Source organism: Panulirus ornatus, chromosome 26 (genome assembly GCF_036320965.1).
Source record: "Panulirus ornatus isolate Po-2019 chromosome 26, ASM3632096v1, whole genome shotgun sequence".
In the NCBI taxonomy this organism is placed as follows: Eukaryota; Metazoa; Arthropoda; class Malacostraca; order Decapoda; family Palinuridae; genus Panulirus; species Panulirus ornatus.
The window spans coordinates 11,067,093-11,087,109 of NC_092249.1; the positions used below are offsets into that span (position 1 = coordinate 11,067,093).

The following is a 20,017-nucleotide window of genomic DNA, read 5'->3' on the forward strand; positions in this document are numbered from 1 at the left end:
ATGGTTTGGGCACATGGAGAGAATGAGTGAGGAAAGATTGACCAAGAGGATATATGTGTCGGAGGTGGAGGGAACGAGGAGAAGTGGGAGACCAAATTGGAGGTGGAAAGATGGAGTGAAAAAGATTTTGTGTGATCGGGGCCTGAACATGCAGGAGGGTGAAAGGAGGGCAAGGAATAGAGTGAATTGGATCGATGTGGTATACCGGGGTTGACGTGCTGTCAGTGGATTGAATCAGGGCATGTGAAGCGTCTGGGGTAAACCATGGAAAGCTGTGTACGTATGTATATTTGCGTGTGTGGACATATGTATATACATGTGTATGGGGGTGGGTTGGGCCATTTCTTTTGTCTGTTTCCTTGCGCTACCTCGCAAACGCGGGAGACAGCGGAAAAAAAAAAATATATATATATATATATATATATATATATATATATATATATATATATATATATATATATATATATATATATATATATATATATATATTTATATATATATTGTCGCTGTCTCCCGTGTTAGCGAGGTAGCGCAAGGAAACAGACGAAAGAAATGGCCCAACCCACCCACATACACATGTATATACATACACGTCCACACAAGCAAATATACATACTTATACATCTAAATGTACACATATATATATACACACATAGACATATACATATATACACATGTACATAATTCATACTGTCTGCCTTTATCTATTCCCTTCGCCACCTCACCACACATGGAATAACAACCCCCTCCCGCCTCATGTGTGCGAGGTAGCGCTAGGAAAAGACAACAAAGGCCCCATTCGTTCACACTAAGTCTCTAGCTGTCATGTAATAATGCACCGAAACCACAGCTCCCTTTCCACATCCAAGCCCCACAGAACTTTCCATGGTTTACCCCAGACGCTTCACATATCCTGGTTTAATCCAATGACAGCACGACGACCCCAGTATACCCCATCATTCCAATTCACTTTATTCCTTGCATGCCTTTTGCCCTCCTGCATGCTCAGGCCCCAATCACTTAAAATCTTTTTCACTCCATCTTTCCACCTCCAATTTGGTCTCCCACTTCTCCTCGTTCCCTCCACCTCACTAACGTGGGAGACAGCAACAAAGTATAATAATAATAATAATAATAATAATAATAATAATAATAATAATGATAATAATAATAATAACAATAATAATAATAATAATAATAATAATAATAATAATAATAATAATAATAATAATAATGATATATGTTTACTTATCTTATACTTTGTCGCTGTCTCCCACATTAGCAAGGTAGCGCATGGAAACAGATGAAAGAATGGCCCAACCCACCCACATACACATGTATATACATACACGTCCAAACACGCACATATACATACCTATACATCTCAACGTATACATATACATACACACAGACATATACATATATACACATGTAAACAATTCATAATGTCTACCCATATTCATTGCCGTCGCCACCCAGCCACACATCAAATAACAACCTCATCCACCCCGCATATGCATGAGATAGTGCTACGAAAAGATAACAAAGGCGACATTCGTTCACACTCAGTCTCTAGCTGTCATGTATAATGCACCAAAACCACAGCTTCCTTTCCACATCCAGGCCCCACAGAACTTTCCATTCTTTAATCCAGAAGCTTCACATGCCCTGGTTCAATCCATTGACAGCACGTCGACCCCGGTATACCACATCTTTCCAATTCACTGTATTTCTTGCATGCCTTTCACCCTCCTGCACGTTCAGGCCCTGATCACTCAAAATCTTTTTCACTCCATCTTTCCACCTCCAATTTGGTCTCTCACTTCTCGTTCCCTCCACCTCTGACACATATATCCTCTTGGTCATTCTTTCCTCACTCATTTTCTCCATGTGACCAAACCATTTCAAAACACCCTCTTCTGCTCTCTCAATCACACTCTTTTTATTACCACACATCTCTCTTACCCTTTCATTACTTAATCAAATGACCTCACACCACATATTGCCCTCAAACATCTCATTTGCAGCACATCCACCCTCCTCTTCACAATTCTATCTATAGGCCACGCCTTGCAACCATATAACATTGTTGGAACCACTATTCCTTCAAACATACCCATTTTTGCTTTCCAAGATAATGTTCTCGACTTCCACACACTTTTCAATGCTCCAAGAAATTTTGTCCCCTTCCCCAGCCTATGATTCACTTCCACTTCCATGGTTCCATCCGCTGCCAAATCCTATCCCAGATGTCTAAAACACTTCACTTCCTCCAGTTTTTCTCCATTCAAACTTACCTCCCAATTGACTTGTCCCTCAACTCTACTGTACCTAATAACCTTGCTCTTATTCACATTTACTCTCAACTTTCTTCTTTCACACACTTTACCAAACTCAGTCACCAGCTTCTGCAGTTTCTCACATGAATCTGCCACCAGCACTGTATCATCAGCGAACAACAACTGACTCACTTTCCAAGCTCTCTCATCCACAAGAGACTGCATGCTTGCCCCTCTTTCCAAAACTCTTGTATTCACCTCCCTAACAACCCCATCCATAAACAAATTAAACAACCATGGAGAAATCATGCACCCCATGCCGCAAACCTACATTCACTGAGAACCAATCATTTTCCTCTCTTCCTACACGTTCACCTGCCTTACATCCTCGATAAAAACTTTTCACTGCTTTTAACAACTTGCCTCCCACACCATATATTCTTAATACCTTCCATAGAGCATCTCTATCAAATGCCTTCTCCAATTTTCTAAATGCTACATACAACTCCATTTGCTTTTCTAAGTATTTGTCACATACATTCTTCAAAGTAAACACCTAATCCACACATCCTCTACCACTTCTGAAACCACACTGCTCGTCCCCAATCTGATGCTCTGTATATGTCTTCACCCTCTCAATCAATAACCTCCCATATAATTTCCCAGGAATACTCAACAAACTTATACCTCTGTATTTTCAGCAGTCACTTTTATCTCTTTTGCCTTTTTTGCAAGCATTCCGCCAATCCTCAGGCACCTCACCATGAGTCATACATATATTAAATAACCTTACCAACCAGTCAACAATACAGTCACCCAACTTTTTTAACAAATTCCACTGCAATACCATCCAAAGCCGCTGCCTTGCCGGCTTTTATCTTCCCCAAAGCTTTTACTACCTCTTCTCTCTTTACCAAATCATTCTCCCTAACCCTCTCATTTTGCACACCACCTTGACCAAAACACCCTATATCCGCCACTCTATCATCAAACACATTCAACAAACCTTCAAAATACTCACTCCATCTCCTTCTCACGTCACCACTATTTGGTATCACCTCCCCATTAGCCCCTTTCACTTATGTTACCTGTCTTACACACTTTAATTACCTCCTTCCAAAACATCTTTGTATTTTCCCTAAAATCTAATAATACTCTCTCACCCCAACTCTCATTTGCCCTCTTTTTCACCTCTTGCACCTTTCTCTTCACCTCATGCCTCTTTCTTTTATACATCTCCCACTCATTTGCATTAATTCCCAGGAAAAATTGTCCAAATGCCTCTCTCTTCTCTTTCACTAATAATTTTACTTCTTTATCCCACCACTCACTACCCTTTCTAATCTGCCCATCTCCCACGCTTCTCATGCCACAAGCATCTTTTGCGCAATCCATCACTGTTTCCCTAAATACATCCCATTCCTACCCCACTCCCCTTACATCCTTTGTTCTCACTTTTTTCCATTCTGTACTCAGTTTCCCCGGTACCTCCTCACACAAGTCTCCTTCCCAAGCTCACTTACTCTCACCACTCTCTTCATCCCAACATTCTCTCTTCTTTTCTGAAAACCTCTAAAAATCTTCACCTTCGCCTCTACAAGATAATGATGAGACATCACTACAGTCGCACCTCTCAGCACATTTGCATCCAAAAGTCTCTCTTTCGATTGCCTATCCATTAACACGTAATCCAATAATGCCCTCTCGCCATCTCTCCTACTTACATACGTATGCTTATGTATATCACTCTTTTTAAACCAGGTATTCCCAATCACCAGTCCTTTTTCAGCACATAAATCTACAAGCTCTTCACCATTTCCATTTACAACACTGAACACCCCATGCACACCAATTATTCCCTCAACTGCCACATTACTCACCCTTGCATTGAAATCACCCATCATTATAACCCGGTCTTGAGCATCAAAACTACTAACACTCATTCAGCTGCTCCCAAAACACTTGCCCCTCATGATCTTTCTTCTCATGGCCTGGTGCATATGCACCAATAATCACCCATCTCTCTCCATCCACTTTCACTTTTACCCATATCAATCTAGAGTTTACTTTCTTACACTCTTGTCACATACTCCCACCACTCCTGTTTCAGGAGTAGTGCTACTCCTTCCCTTGCACTTGTCCTCTAACCCCTGACTTTACTCCTAAGACATTCCCAAAGCACTCTTCCCTTCACCCTTGAGCTTCGTTTCACTCAGAGCCAAAACATCCAGGTTCCTTTCCTCAGTACTAACTACCTCTCCTTTTTTCTCATCTTGGTTACATCCACACACATTTAGATACCCCACTGTAAGCCTTCGAGGAGGATGAACACTCCCCGTGTGACTCCTTCAGTTTCCCCTTTTAGAAAGTTAAAATACGAGGGAAGGGTTTCTAGCCCCCCGCTCCCGTCCCCTTCATTCGCCTTCTACGACATGTGAGGAATGCATGGGAAGTCTTTTTGCTTTCCTATCCCTGGGGATTGGGGAGAAAGAATACTTCCCACGTATTCTCTGCATGTCATAGAAGGTGATTAAAAGGGGAGAGAGCGCAGGGCTGAAAATCCTCCTCTCTCATTTTTGATTTTACAAAAGAAAGAACAGAGAAGGGAGCCAAGTGAGGATATTCCCTCTAAGGCTGTCTTCTGTTCTTAACACTACCTCGCTAACGCAGGAACAGATGAAGGCTGCAAGTATGAAGTATGAATAGGTACATGTGTATATATGTATATGTCTTTGTATGTATATGTATGTATAAGTTGAAATGCATGGGTATATATATGCGCATGTGTGGGCATTTATGTATATTTTTTTTTCTTTTTTTGATTTGTCGCTGTCTCCCGCGTTTGCGAGGTAGCGCAAGGAAACAGACGAAAGAAATGGCCCAACCCACCCCCATACACATGTATATACATACGTCCACACACGCAAATACACATACATACACAGCTTTCCATGGTTTACCCCAGACGCTTCACATGCCTTGATTCCATCCACCGACAGCACGTCAACCCCAGTATACCACATCGCTCCAATTCACTCTATTCCTTGCCCTCCTTTCACCCTCCTGCATGTTCAGGCCCCGATCACACAAAATCTTTTTCACTCCATCTTTCCACCTCCAATTTGGTCTCCCTCTTCTCCTCGTTCCCTCCACCTCCGACACATATATCCTCTTGGTCAATCTTTCCTCACTCATTCTCTCCATGTGCCCAAACCATTTCAAAACACCCTCTTCTGCTCTCTCAACCACGCTCTTTTTATTTCCACACATCTCTCTTACCCTTACGTTACTTAATCGATCAAACCACCTCACACCACACATTGTCCTCAAACATCTCATTTCCAGCATATCCATCCTCCTGCGCACAACTCTATCCATAGCCCACGCCTCGCAACCATACAACATTGTTGGAACCACTATTCCTTCAAACATACCCATTTTTGCTTTCCGAGATAATGTTCTCGACTTCCACACATTCTTCAAGGCTCCCAGAATTTTCGCCCCCTCCCCCACCCTATGATCCACTTCCGCTTTCATGGTTCCATCCTCTGCCAGATCCACTCCCAGATATCTAAAACACTTCACTTCCTCCAGTTTTTCTCCATTCAAACTCACCTCCCAATTGACTTGACCCTCAACCCTACTGTACCTAATAACCTTGCTCTTATTCACATTTACTCTTAACTTTCTTCTTTCACACACTTTACCAAACTCAGTCACCAGCTTCTGCAGTTTCTCACATGAATCAGCCACCAGCGCTGTATCATCAGCGAACAACAACTGACTCACTTCCCAAGCTCTCTCATCCCCAACAGACTTCATACTTGCCCCTCTTTCCAAAACTCTTGCATTCACCTCCCTAACAACCCCATCCATAAACAAATTAAACAACCATGGAGACATCACACACCCCTGCCGCAAACCTATGTATATACGTGTGTATATTGGTGAGTTGGCCCATTCTTTCGTCTATTTCCTTGCACTACCTCGCTAACGCAGGAGACGGCGACTAAGTATGATAAAAGAAAAAATATCTATCTATAGATGTATATATGGATGGAGTGATAAGAGAGATGAAAGTAAAACTAGGGAAAGGGGATGCAGTGATAGAGTGTGGCGATGCGGTATGGTGGGGAAAGGCAAGCCTGTTTGTAGATGATACTATGTTGTTTGCTGAGAGTGAAGAGGAGTTGCAGAAGGTTGTGTGTAAGTGTCAGCAACTGAATGTAAATGCAAATTACAGAGAAGGAATGGTGTCTAAAAGGAAATAGTGGAAGTATAGATTTTGCACAACCAAAGAGAGTGAAAGGAGTAAGTGTCCTTAACAGTGTTTTGTGTATGGGGGAGAGAGAGAGAGAGAGAGAGAGAGAGAGAGAGAGAGAGAGAGAGAGAGAGAGAGAGAGAGAGAGAGAGAGAGAGAGAGAGACTGGAAGAGGTGAGAGAATCTGATTATTTAGGAGCTGTCTTGGGTAAGTTTGGTGATATGGAAGAAGAGATAGGGGAGAGAGCAGCACAGGGTAGAAGAGTTACTAAGTCCTTTAATAGAATAATGAAGGGTAGAGGTATAAGTATGGAAGTGAAGAGGGGATTAAGGTACAACATATTCCTTCTAACCCTGATCTATGCAGCCAAAACATGGACATGGAATGAGTCACACAGGTGAAAAATCCAGGCTGTGGAAATGAGCTATCTGAGTAGAGCATGTGATATGAGATGAAATGAAGGAAGAAAGGACAAGATGTATGAGAGATGTGGTATGGCAGGGAATGCAAAGGGAATGAATTTTGGAGTGGTAAAGTGGGTAAACAAATACTTTAAGGTGGTTTGGGCATGTAGAAAGAATACAAGACTGGAAAAACTTCCAGTCTTGCATTCTTTCTACAAGTGTACGATAGTGCAATTTAATTGTACGATAGTGCAATTAAAGGGGTTGGTGTGAGAGGAAAACAATCTGTGCTGGGGGAAATTTAGTGGAAGAATACTGGAGGGAGAGAAATGGTGGAACAATACATGAACCGGTATATGTGAGGTATGCCTGTAAGGACAGGGATAAGTGGAGACTTTGGCCATGGCCACCCCCTTGATGGGAGCTCATGGAGGAAATGGCCATCAGAGATATGAGTGGATATATAGTTTCAAATCCTATTCACTTCTAATGAAACCCATGCCATCACCTCTGATTTCATCGATGAAAACTTACAGAAATGTAAAATGTCACACATAGGTACTGACAAAACAGTCTCATGAAAATCTCAATTCAAAGGGGTACATCTTAATCCTGCTGCTAATGATAGCTTAACCTTGACACTGAAGAAGCCCCTAAAGGAGTTTTAGAGTTATATCATAGTATCAAAGAACACTTCCCATGCATTCCTCATGTGTCACTGAAGGCGACTAAAGGGGACCGAGGCGGGGGGGCTAGAAACCCTGTATTTTAACTTTCTAAAAGGGGATACAAAAGAAGTCACGCATGAAGTGCTCATCCTTCTCAAAGGCTCAGGTTGGGGTGTCCAAATGTGTGTGGATGTAATCAAGATGAGAAAAAAGGAGAGATAGGTAGTATGTTTGAGGAAAGGAACCTGGATGTTTTGGCTCCGAGTGAAACGAAGCTCAAGGGTAAAGGGGAAGAGTGGTTTGGGAATGTCCTAGGAGTAAAGTCAGGGTTTAGTGAGAGGACAAGGGCAAGGGAAGGAATAGCACTACTCCTGAAACAGGAGTGGTGGGAGTATGTAATAGAGTGTAAGAAAGTAAACTCTAGATTGATATGGGAAAAACTGGAAGTGGATGGAGAGAGATGGGTGATTATTGGTGCATATGCACCTGGGCATGAGAAGAAAGATCATGAGAGGCAAGTGTTTTGGGAGCATCTGAATGAGTGTGTTAGTAGTTTTGATGCATGAAACTGGGTTATAGTAATGGGTGATTTGAATGCAAAGGTGAGTAATGTGGCAGTTGAGGGAATAATTGGTGTACATGGAGGGTTCAGTGTTGTAAATGGAAATGGTGAGGAGCTTGTAGATTTATGTGCTGAAAAAGGACTGGTGATCGGGAATACCTGGTTTAAAAAGAGATATACATAAGTATACGTATGTAAGTAGGAGATATGGCCAGAGAGCATTACTGGATTACGTGTTAATTGATAGGCGCGTGAAAGAGAGACTTTTGGATATTAATGTGCTGAGAGGTGCAACTGGAGGGATGTCTGATCATTATCTTGTGGAGGCAAAGGTGAAGATTTGTAGAGGTTTTCAGAAAAGAAGAGAGAATGTTGGGGTGAGGAGAGTGGTGAGAGTAAGTGGGCTTGGGAAGGAGACTTGTGTGAGGAAGTACCAGGAGAGACTGAGTACAGAATGGAAAAAGGTGAGAACAAAGGATGTAAGGGGAGTGGGGGGAGGAATGAGATGTATTTAGGGAAGCAGTGATGGCTTGCACAAAAGATGCTTGTGGCATTAGAAGCGTGGGAGGTGGGTAGATTAGAAAGGGTAGTGAGTGGTGGGAAGAAGAAGTACGGTTATTAGTGAAAAAGAAGAGAGAAGCATTTGGACGATTTTTGCAGGGAAATGATGCAAATGACTGGGAGATGTATAAAAGAAAGAGGCAGGAGGTCAAGAGAAAGGTGCAAGAGGTGAAAAAGAGGGCAAATAAGAGTTGGGGTGAGAGAGTATCACTGAATTTTAGGAAGAATAAAAAGATTTTTTTTTTTTTCCAAAAGAAGGAACAGAGAAGAGGTCCAGGTGAGGATATTCCCTCAAAGGCCCAGTCCTCTGTTCTTAACGCTACCTCGCTATCGCGGGAAATAGCAAATAGTATGAAAAAAAAAAAAAAGATGTTTTGGAAGGAGGTAAATAAAATGCATAAGACAAGGGAACAAATGGGAACATCGTAGAAGGGGGCTAATGAGGAGGTGATACCAAGAAGTGGTGATGTGAGAAGGAGATGGAGTGAGTATTTTGAAGGTTTGTTGAATGTGTTCGATGACAGAGTGGCAGATATAGGGTATTTTGGTCGAGGTGGTGTGCAAAGTGAGAGGTTTAGAGAGAAAGATTTGGTAAACAGAGAAGAGGTAGTAAAGGCTTTGCGGAAGATGAAAGCCGGCAAGGCAGCCGGTTTGGATGGTATTGCAGTGGAATTTATTAAAAAAAAGGAGGTGACTGTATTGTTGACTGGTTGGTATGGTTATTCAATGTATGTACGAGTCATGGTGAGGTGCCTGAGGATTGGCAGAATGCTTGCACAGTGCCACTGTACAAAGGCAAAGGGGATAAAAGTGAGTGCTCAAATACACAGAGGTATAAGTTTGTAGAGTATTTCTGGGAAATTATATGGGAAGGTTTATTTGAGAGGGTGAAGGCATGTACAGAGCATCAGATTGGGGAAGAGCAGTGTGGTTTCAGAAGTGGTAGAGGATGTGTGGATCAGGTGTTTGCTTTGAAGAATGTATGTGAAAAATACTTTGAAAAGCAAATGGATTTGTATGTAGCATTTATGGATCTGGAGAAGGCATATGATAGAGTTGACAGAGATGCTCTCTGGAAGGTATTAAGAATACATGGTGTGGGAGGCAAGTTGTTAGAAGCAGTGAAAAGTTTTTATCGAGGATGTAAGACATGTGTACGTGTAGGAAGAGAAGAAAGTGATTGGTTCTTAGTGAATGTTGGTTTGCGGCAGGGATGTGTGATGTCTCCATGGTTGTTTAATTTGTTTATGGATGGGGTTGTTAGGGAGGTGAATGCATGAGTTTTGGAAAGAGGGGCAAGTATGTAGTCTGTTGTGGATGAGAGAGCTTGGGAGGTGAGTCAGTTGTTGTTTGCTGATGATACAGCACTGGTGGCTGATTCATGTGAGAAACTGCAGAAGCTGGTGACTGAGTTTGGTAAAGTGTGTGAAAGAAGAAAGCTGAGAGTAATGTGAATAATAGCAAGGTTATTAGGTAAAATAGGGTTGAGGGACAAGTCAATTGGGAGGTAAGTCTGAGTGGAAAACAACTGGAGGAAGTAAAGTGTTTTAGATGTCTGGGATAGGATTTGGCAGCGGATGGAACCATGGAAGCCGAAGTGAATCATTGGGTGGGGTAGGGGGTGAAAGTTCTGGGAGCGTTGAAAAATGTGTGGAAGTCGAGAACATTATCTTGGAAAGCAAAAATGGATATGTAGGAAGGAATAGTGGTTCCAAAAATGTTATTTGGTTGCGAGGCATGGGCTATAGATAGAACTGTGCAGAGGAGGGTGGATGTGCTGGAAATGCGATGTTTGAGGACAATATATGGTGTGAGGTGGTTTGATCGAGTAAGTAATGAAAGGGTAAGAGAGATGTGTGGTAATAAAAAGAGTGTGGTTAAGAGAGCAGAAGAGGGTGTTTTGAAATGGTTTGGTCACATGGAGAGAATGAGTGAGGAAAGATTGACCAAGAGGATATGTGTGTCAGAGGTGGAGGGAACGAGGAGAAGTGAGATACCAAATTGGATGTGGAAAGATGGAGTGAAAAAGATTTTGAGTGATTGGGGCCTGAACATGCAGGAGGGTGAAAGGCGCGCAAGGAATAGAATGAATTGGAACGATGTCGTATACTGGGAACAACGTGCTGTCAATGGATTAAACCAGGGCATGTGAAGTGTCTGGGGTAAACCATGGAAAATTTTGTGGGGCCTGGATGTGGAGAGGGAGCTGTGGTTTTGGTGCATTATACATGACAGCTAGAGACTGAGTGTGAACGACTGTGGCCTTTGTTCTTTTCCTAGCGCTACCTCGTGCACATGCTGGGGGGAGGAGGTTGTCATTTCATGTGTTTTGAGGTGGCGACGGGAATGAATAAGGGCAGACAGTATGAATTATATACATGTGTTTATATGTATATGTCCGTGCGTGTATATATATATGTATAAGTCGAGATGTATAGGTATGTATATGTGCGTGTGTGGACGTGTATGTATATTCATGTGTATGTGGGTGGGTTGGGCCAATCTTTCGCCTGTTTCCTTGCGCTACCTCGCTAACGCGGGAGACAGTGACAAAGTATATTAAAACAATGAACAAAATCCATTCATAAAAATGTGTGGATGTAACCAAGATGTGAAAAAAGGAGAGACAGGTAGTGTGTTTGAGGAAAGGAACCTGGAGGTTTTGGCTCTGAGTGAAACGAAGCTCAAGGGTAAAGGGGAAGAGTGGTTTGGGAATGTCTTGGGAGTAAAGTCAGGGGTTAGTGAGAGGACAAGAGCAAGGGAAGGAGTAGCAATACTCCTGAAACAGGAGTTGTGGGAGTATGTGATAGAATGTAAGAAAGTAAATTCTCGATTAATATGGGTAAAACTGAAAGTTGATGGAGAGAGGTGGGTGATTATTGGTGCATATGCACCTGGGCATGAGAAGAAAGATCATGAGAGGCAAGTGTTTTGGGAGCAGCTGAATGAGTGTGTTAGTGGTTTTGATGCACGAGACCGGGTTATAGTGATGGGTGATTTGAATGCAAAGGTGAGTAATGTGGCAGTTGAGAGAATAATTGGTATACATGGGGTGTTCAGTGTTGTAAATGGAAATGGTGAAGAGCTTGTAGATTTATGTGCTGAAAAAGGACTGATGATTGGGAATACCTGGTTTAAAAAGCGAGATATACATAAGTATACTTATGTAAGTAGGAGAGATGGCCAGAGAGCGTTATTGGATTACGTGTTAATTGACAGGCGTGCGAAAGAGAGACTTTTGGATGTTAATGTGCTGAGAGGTGCAACTGGAGGGATGTCTGATCATTATCTTGTGGAGGCTAAGGTGAAGATTTGTATGGGTTTTCAGAAAAGAAGAGTGAATGTTGGGGTGAAGAGGGTGGTGAGAGTAAGTGAGCTTGGGAAGGAGACCTGTGTGAGGAAGTACCAGGAGAGACTGAGTACAGAATGGAAAAAGGTGAGAACAATGGAAGTAAGGAGAGTGGGGGAGGAATGGGATGTATTTAGGGAATCAGTGATGGATTGCGCAAAAGATGCTTGTGGCATGAGAAGAGTGGGAGGTGGGTTGATTAGAAAGGGTAGTGAGTGGTGGGATGAAGAAGTAAGAGTATTAGTGAAAGAGAAGAGAGAGGCATTTGGACGATTTTTGCAGGGAAAAAATGCAATTGAGTGGGAGATGTATAAAAGAGACAGGAGGTCAAGAGAAAGGTGCAAGAGGCGAAAAAAAGGGCAAATGAGAGTTGGGGTGAGAGAGTATCATTAAATTTTAGGGAGAATAAAAAGATGTTCTGGAAGGAGGTAAATAAAGTGCGTAAGACAAGGGAGCAAATGGGAACTTCAGTGAAGGGCACAAATGGGGAGGTGATAACAAGTAGTGGTGATGTGAGAAGGAGATGGAGTGAGTATTTTGAAAGTTTGTTGAATGTGTTTGATGATAGAGTGGCAGATATAGGGTGTTTTGGTCGAGGTGGTGTGCAAAGTGAGAGGGTTAGGGAAAATGATTTGGTAAACAGAGAAGAGGTAGTGAAAGCTTTGCGGAAGATGAAAGCCGGCAAGGCAGCAGGTTTGGATGGTATTGCAGTGGAATTTATTAAAAAAGGGGGTGACTGTATTGTTGACTGGTTGGTAAGGTTATCTAATGTATGTATGACTCATGGTGAGGTGCCTGAGGATTGGCGGAATGCGTGCATAGTGCCACTGTACAAAGGCAAAGGGGATAAGAGTGAGTGCTCAAATTACAGAGGTATAAGTTTGTTGAGTATTCCTGGTAAATTATATGGGAGGGTATTGATTGAGAGGGTGAAGGCATGTACAGAGCATCAGATTGGGGAAGAGCAGTGTGGTTTCAGAAGTGGTAGAGGATGTGTGGATCAGGTGTTTGCTTTGAAGAATGTATGTGAGAAATACTTAGAAAAGCAAATGGATTTGTATGTAGCATTTATGGATCTGGAGAAGGCATATGATAGAGTTGATAGAGATGCTCTGTGGAAGGTATTAAGAATATATGGTGTGGGAGGAAAGTTGTTAGAAGCAGTGAAAAGTTTTTATCGAGGATGTAAGGCATGTGTACGTGTAGGAAGAGACGAAAGTGACTGGTTCTCAGTGAATGTAGGTTTGCGGCAGGGGTGTGTGATGTCTCCATGGTTGTTTAATTTGTTTATGGATGGGGTTGTTAGGGAGGTAAATGCAAGAGTTTTGGAAAGAGGGGCAAGTATGAAGTCTGTTGGGGATGAGAGAGCTTGGGAAGTGAGTCAGTGTTGTTCGCTGATGATACAGCGCTGGTGGCTGATTCATGTGAGAAACTGCAGAAGCTGGTGACTGAGTTTGGTAAAGTGTGTGGAAGAAGAAAGTTAAGAGTAAATGTGAAAAAGAGCAAGGTTATTTGGTACAGTAGGGTTGAGGGTCAAGTCAATTGGGAGGTGAGTTTGAATGGAGAAAAACTGGAGGAAGTGAAGTGTTTTAGATATCTGGGAGTGGATCTGGCAGTGGATGGAAACATGGAAGCGGAAGTGGATCATAGGGTGGAGGAGGGGGCGAAAATTCTGGGGGCCTTGACAAATGTGTGGAAGTCGAGAACATTATCTCGGAAAGCAAAAATGGGTATGTTTGAAGGAATAGTGGTTCCAACAATGTTGTATGGTTGCGAGGCGTGGGCTATGGATAGAGTTGTGCGCAGGAGGATGGATGTGCTGGAAATGAGATGTTTGAGGACAATGTGTGGTGTGAGGTGGTTTGATCGAGTGAGTAACGTAAGGGTAAGAGAGATGTGTGGAAATAAAAAGAGCGTGGTTGAGAGAGCAGAAGAGGGTGTTTTGAAGTGGTTTGGGCACATGGAGAGAATGAGTGGGGAAAGATTGACCAAGAGGATATATGTGTCGGAGGTGGAGGGAACGAGGAGAAGAGGGAGACCAAATTGGAGGTGGAAAGATGGAGTGAAAAAGATTTTGTGTGATCGGGGCCTGAACATGCAGGAGGGAGAAAGGAGGGCAAGGAATAGAGTAAATTGGAGCGATGTGGTATACTGGGGTTGACGTGCTGTCAGTGGATTGAATCAAGGCATGTGAAGCGTCTGGGGTAAACCATGGAAAGCTGTGTAGGTGTGTATATTTGCGTGTGTGGACGTATGTATATACATGTGTATGGGGGGGGGGTTGGGCCATTTCTTTCGTCTGTTTCCTTGCGCTACCTCGCAAACGCGGGAGACAGCGACAAAGTATAATAAAAAAAATAAAAAAATGACTGTGGTATAGTCAACCCAAAACTAATGTTATTCTGACTCCTATCTTCTTTTCTTTCTTTCAAACTATTCGCCATTTCCCGCTTTAGCGAGGTAGCGTTAAGAACAGAGAACTGGGCCTTTGAGGAAATATCCTCACCTGGCCCCCTTCTCTGTTCCTTCTTTTGGAAAATCAAAAAAAAAAAAGTTCCTGAAATGAACCTTGCATTCATATCAACATCCTGTACATTAAAAAGAATTGATAATATCTATAATCACATTAAAAAATCCAATAAATAATCTAAAGATAATATTAAAGTGTTATTGTTACTGACCCATACAGAGTTGTAGCTACATTAATAGTAGCAGCACGGTTAAGGGCAATTCTTGCCCAAGGGGCAGCACCAAGGTGTGGAGAAACTCCCACTCCACCTTCATCACCACTGTAACCAGTGTGTCTTCTGCTGATGCCAATATCAGCAACAGCACCTGTGAGAGGTACTCGCACCACTACCCACCACGTTACTTTCCCATCACTTGTCAGTGTCACCACCTGTAAGAATAAGAATAATGGTTTTGAAAACTGAAAACAATTCTTTTTTGTCCCATAAACATGAGAGAATCTCTATGATACATCTAAAAAAATATGTGTCAGAACCTTCCAACCCATAATGTTTCCCATAAGAGAGCACTGATCTTTTCCAATCATTATCTTCTAAATAATGAAGTGGTAGCTTGCTAATTCTGGGCCTACCCTTAGTCAATAATAGACAGCCACAGGAATGATTTTGTCAACCTACTCCTTCCAGCCACTCAACACTTTAAAATTCACAGATGGCAAGTAGGATGACATGAGAATGAATGGTTCTAAATGGAGATTAGTCTTTGGCAAGGGTGTGCGATGTCACCATGGTTAATTTGTTTGTGGATAGAGTGGTGAGAGAAGTAAATGCAAGAGTCTTGGAGAAAGGGACAAGTATACAATCTGAGAGGGATGATAGGACCTGAGAAGTGAGTCAGCACTGGTGGCAGATTTGAGTGAGAAACTGCAGAAGATGGTGACTGAGTATGGAAGAGTAAGAGCATATGAAAGGGAAAAGTTGAGAGTAAATGTCATTAAAAGCAAGGTTATTAGGTTCAGCGAGGTTGAGGGACAAGTTGGTTGGGATTCAAGTCTGAATGGAGAAAAATTGGAGGAAGTGAAGTTTTTCAGATATTTAGGCATGGAAATGGCAACAAAAAGAATCATGGAATCGGAAGTGAGTTATACGTTGGAGGAAGGGAAAGATTCTGGGAGCACTGAAGAATGTGTGGAAAGACAGAATATTATCTGGGAGGGCAAAATAAGTATACCTGAAGAAATTACAGTCCTAACAATATACCAATGATGCGATGCATGGGCTATAGATAAACTTGTGCGGACAAGGGTGGATGTGTTGGAAATTAAATTTTTGAGGAATGTGTGAAGTGAAGTGCTTTGGTCAAGTAAGTAATGAGAGGGTAAGAGATGTGTGGTAATAAAAATGAGCTTGAGAGAGCACAAGGGGCTGTGTTGAAATGGTTGGGACATATGAAGAGAATGAGCAAGGAAAGGTTGACAAAGAGGATATATGTGTCAGAAGTTGAGAGAACAAGGAAAATGAGGATACCAAATTGGAGATGAAAGGATGGAGTGAAAAAGATTTTGAGCAACTGGGGGCCTGAAAATGCAGGAGGGTGAAAGGCATTCACGGAACAGAGTGAATTAGAATGATGTGGTATTCCAGGGTCAACATGCTGTCAAGAGACTGAACAAGGGCATGTTAAACATATGGGGTAAATCATGGAAAGGTTTGTGGGGCCTGGATGTGGATAGGGATTTGTGTTTCTATCGCATTACAGATGAAAGCTCGACTATCGCCGGGTGTGGATGTGGCATTTCTTCATTTCTTTCCTGGTGCTACCTTGCTGATGCAAGGGTCAGTGATTGGGTATGAGGGAAAGGGTGAGAATTATACATCATTTCTTTCTTTTCATTCAATACATTTGTGCTGTTTCCTGTGGGGAGGGGTGGTATTGGGAACATTTGATGATGAGCAAGTATAAATATGTCATATGTAAGTATATGTATGTATGTAGGTATGTATATATGTTATTTGATTTCTTATACTTAATCGCTGCTTCCTGCATCATCGAGGTAGTGCCAGGAAACAGACGAAGAATGGCTCATCCACTCATATACACACATATGTAAATATACACCCACACACGAACATTTATTTCATATTGATCATACTCTGACGCTGTCTCCTGCGTTAGCGAGGTAGCGCAAGGAGAGAAAAGAAAGAATGGCCCAACCCATCCACATACACATGTATGTACATAAACGCCCATACATGCACATATACATACTTATACATTTCAACGTATACATTATTTTTCTTTATTATACTTTGTCGCTGTCTCCCACGTTAGTAAGGTAGTGCAAGGAAACAGATGAAAGAATGGCCAAACCCACCCACATACACATGTATATACATATACGTCCACACACACACATATACATACCTATAAATCTAAACGTATACATATATATTCTTTTTTTTTTTTATACTTTGTCGCTGTCTCCCGCGTTTGCGAGGTAGCGCAAGGAAACAGACGAAAGAAATGGCCCAACCCACCACCATACACATGTATATACATACGTCCACACACGCAAATATACATACCTACACAGCTTTCCATGGTTTACCCCAGACTCTTCACATACCTTGATTCAATCCACCGACAGCACGTCAACCCCGGTATACCACATCGATCCAATTCACTCTATTCCTTGCCCTCCTTTCACCCTCCTGCATGTTCAGGCCCCGATCACACAAAATCTTTTTCACTCCACCTTTCCACCTCCAATTTGGTCTCCCTCTTCTCCTTGTTCCCTCCACCTCCGACACATATATCCTCTTGGTCAATCTTTCCTCACTCATCCTCTCCATGTGCCCAAACCACTTCAAAACACCCTCTTCTGCTCTCTCAACCACGCTCTTTTTATTTCCACACATCTCTCTTACCCTTACGTTACTCACTCGATCAAACTACCTCACACCACACATTGTCCTCAAACATCTCATTTCCAGCACATCCATCCTCCTGCGCACAACTCTATCCATAGCCCACGCCTCGCAACCATACAACATTGTTGGAACCACTATTCCTTCAAACATACCCATTTTTGCTTTCCGAGATAATGTTCTCGACTTCCACACACTCTTCAAGGCCCCCAGAATTTTCGCCCCCTCCCCCACCCTATGATCCACTTCCGCTTCCATGGTTCCATCCGCTGCCAGATCCACTCCCAGATATCTAAAACACTTCACTTCCTCCAGTTTTTCTCCATTCAAACTCACCTCCCAATTGACTTGACCCTCAACCCTACTGTACCTAATAACCTTGCTCTTATTCACATTTACTCTTAACTTTCTTCTTCCACACACTTTACCAAACTCAGTCACCAGCTTCTGCAGTTTCTCACATGAATCAGCCACCAGCGCTGTATCATCAGCGAACAACAACTGACTCACTTCCCAAGCTCTCTCATCCCCAACAGACTTCATACTTGCCCCTCTTTCCAAAACTCTTGCATTTACCTCCCTAACAACCCCATCCATAAACAAATTAAACAACCATGGAGACATCACACACCCCTGCCGCAAACCTACATTCACTGAGAACCAATCACTTTCCTCTCTTCCTACACGTACACATGCCTTACATCCTCGATAAAAACTTTTCACTGCTTCTAACAACTTTCCTCCCACACCATATATTCTTAATACCTTCCACAGAGCATCTCTATCAACTCTATCATATGCCTTCTCCAGATCCATAAATGCTACATAAAAATCCATTTGCTTTTCTAAGTATTTCTCACATACATTCTTCAAAGCAAACACCTGATCCACTCATCCTCTACCACTTCTGAAACCACACTGCTCTTCCCCAATCTGATGCTCTGTACATGCCTTCACCCTCTCAATCAATACCCTCCCATATAATTTACCAGGAATACTCAACAAACTTATACCTCTGTAATTTGAGCATTCAATCTTATCCCCTTTGCCTTTGTACAATGGCACTATGCACGCATTCCGCCAATCCTCAGGCACCTCACCATGAGTCATACATACATTAAATAACCTTACCAACCAGTCAACAATACAGTCACCCCCTTTTTTAATAAATTCCACTGCAATACCATCCAAACCTGCTGCCTTGCCGGCTTTCATCTTCCGCAAAGCTTTCACTACCTCTTCTCTGTTTACCAAATCATTTTCCCTAACTCTCTCACTTTGCACACCACCTCGACCAAAACACCCTATATCTGCCACTCTATCATCAAACACATTCAACAAACCTTCAAAATACTCACTCCATCTCCTTCTCACATCACCACTACTTGTTATCACCTCCCCATTTGCGCCCTTCACTGAAGTTCCCATTTGCTCCCTTGTCTTACGCACTTTATTTACCTCCTTCCAGAACATCTTTTTATTCTCCCTAAAATTTAATGATACTCTCTCACCCCAACTCTCATTTGCCCTTTTTTTCACCTCTTGCACCTTTCTCTTGACCTCCTGTCTCTTTCTTTTATACATCTCCCACTCAATTGCATTTTTTCCCTGCAAAAATCGTCCAAATGCCTCTCTCTTCTCTTTCACTAATACTCTTACTTCTTCATCCCACCACTCACTACCCTTTCTAATCAACCCACCTCCCACTCTTCTCATGCCACAGGCATCTTTTGCGCAATCCATCACTGATTCCCTAAATACATCCCATTCCTCCCCCACTCCCCTTGCTTCCATTGTTCTCACCTTTTTCCATTCTGTACTCAGTCTCTCCTGGTACTTCCTCACACAGGTCTCCTTCTCAAGCTCACTTACTCTCACCACCCTCTTCACCCCAACATTCACTCTTCTTTTCTGAAAACCCATACAAATCTTCACCTTAGCCTCCACAAGATAATGATCAGACATCCCTCCAGTTGCACCTCTCAGCACATTAACATCTAAAAGTCTCTCTTTCGCACGCTTGTCAATTAACACGTAATCCAATAACGCTCTCTGGCCATCTCTCCTACTTACATAAGTATACTTATGTATATCTCGCTTTTTAAACCAGGTATTCCCAATCATCAGTCCTTTTTCAGCACATAAATCTACAAGCTCTTCACCATTTCCATTTACAACACTGAACACCCCATGTATACCAATTATTCCCTCAACTGCCACATTACTCACCTTTGCATTCAAATCACCCATCACTATAACCCGGTCTTGTGCATCAAAACCACTAACACACTCATTCAGCTGCTCCCAAAACACTTGCCTCTCTTGATCTTTCTTCTCATGCCCAGGTGCATATGCACCAATAATCACCCACCTCTCTCCATCAACTTTCAGTTTTACCCATATTAATCGAGAATTTACTTTCTTACACTCTATCACATACTCCCACAACTCCTGTTTCAGGAGTATTGCTACTCCTTCCCTTGCTCTTGTCCTCTCACTAACCCCTGACTTTACTCCCCAGACATTCCCAAACCAC

At 42.4% G+C, this 20,017-nt stretch overlaps 1 protein-coding gene across 2 annotated transcripts in view; it reads right to left on the reverse strand.

Moving 5' to 3' along the window:
• LOC139757449 (uncharacterized) overlaps positions 1 to 20,017 on the reverse strand; it is a 652,064-nt gene that overhangs the window by 119,664 nt on the left and 512,383 nt on the right. For both annotated transcript variants that reach the window (XM_071677974.1, XM_071677975.1), the window contains exon 14: positions 14,767 to 14,984. In XM_071677974.1, coding sequence (XP_071534075.1) covers positions 14,767 to 14,984 — 218 coding nt within the window. The remainder of the gene's footprint in view (positions 1 to 14,766; positions 14,985 to 20,017) is intronic.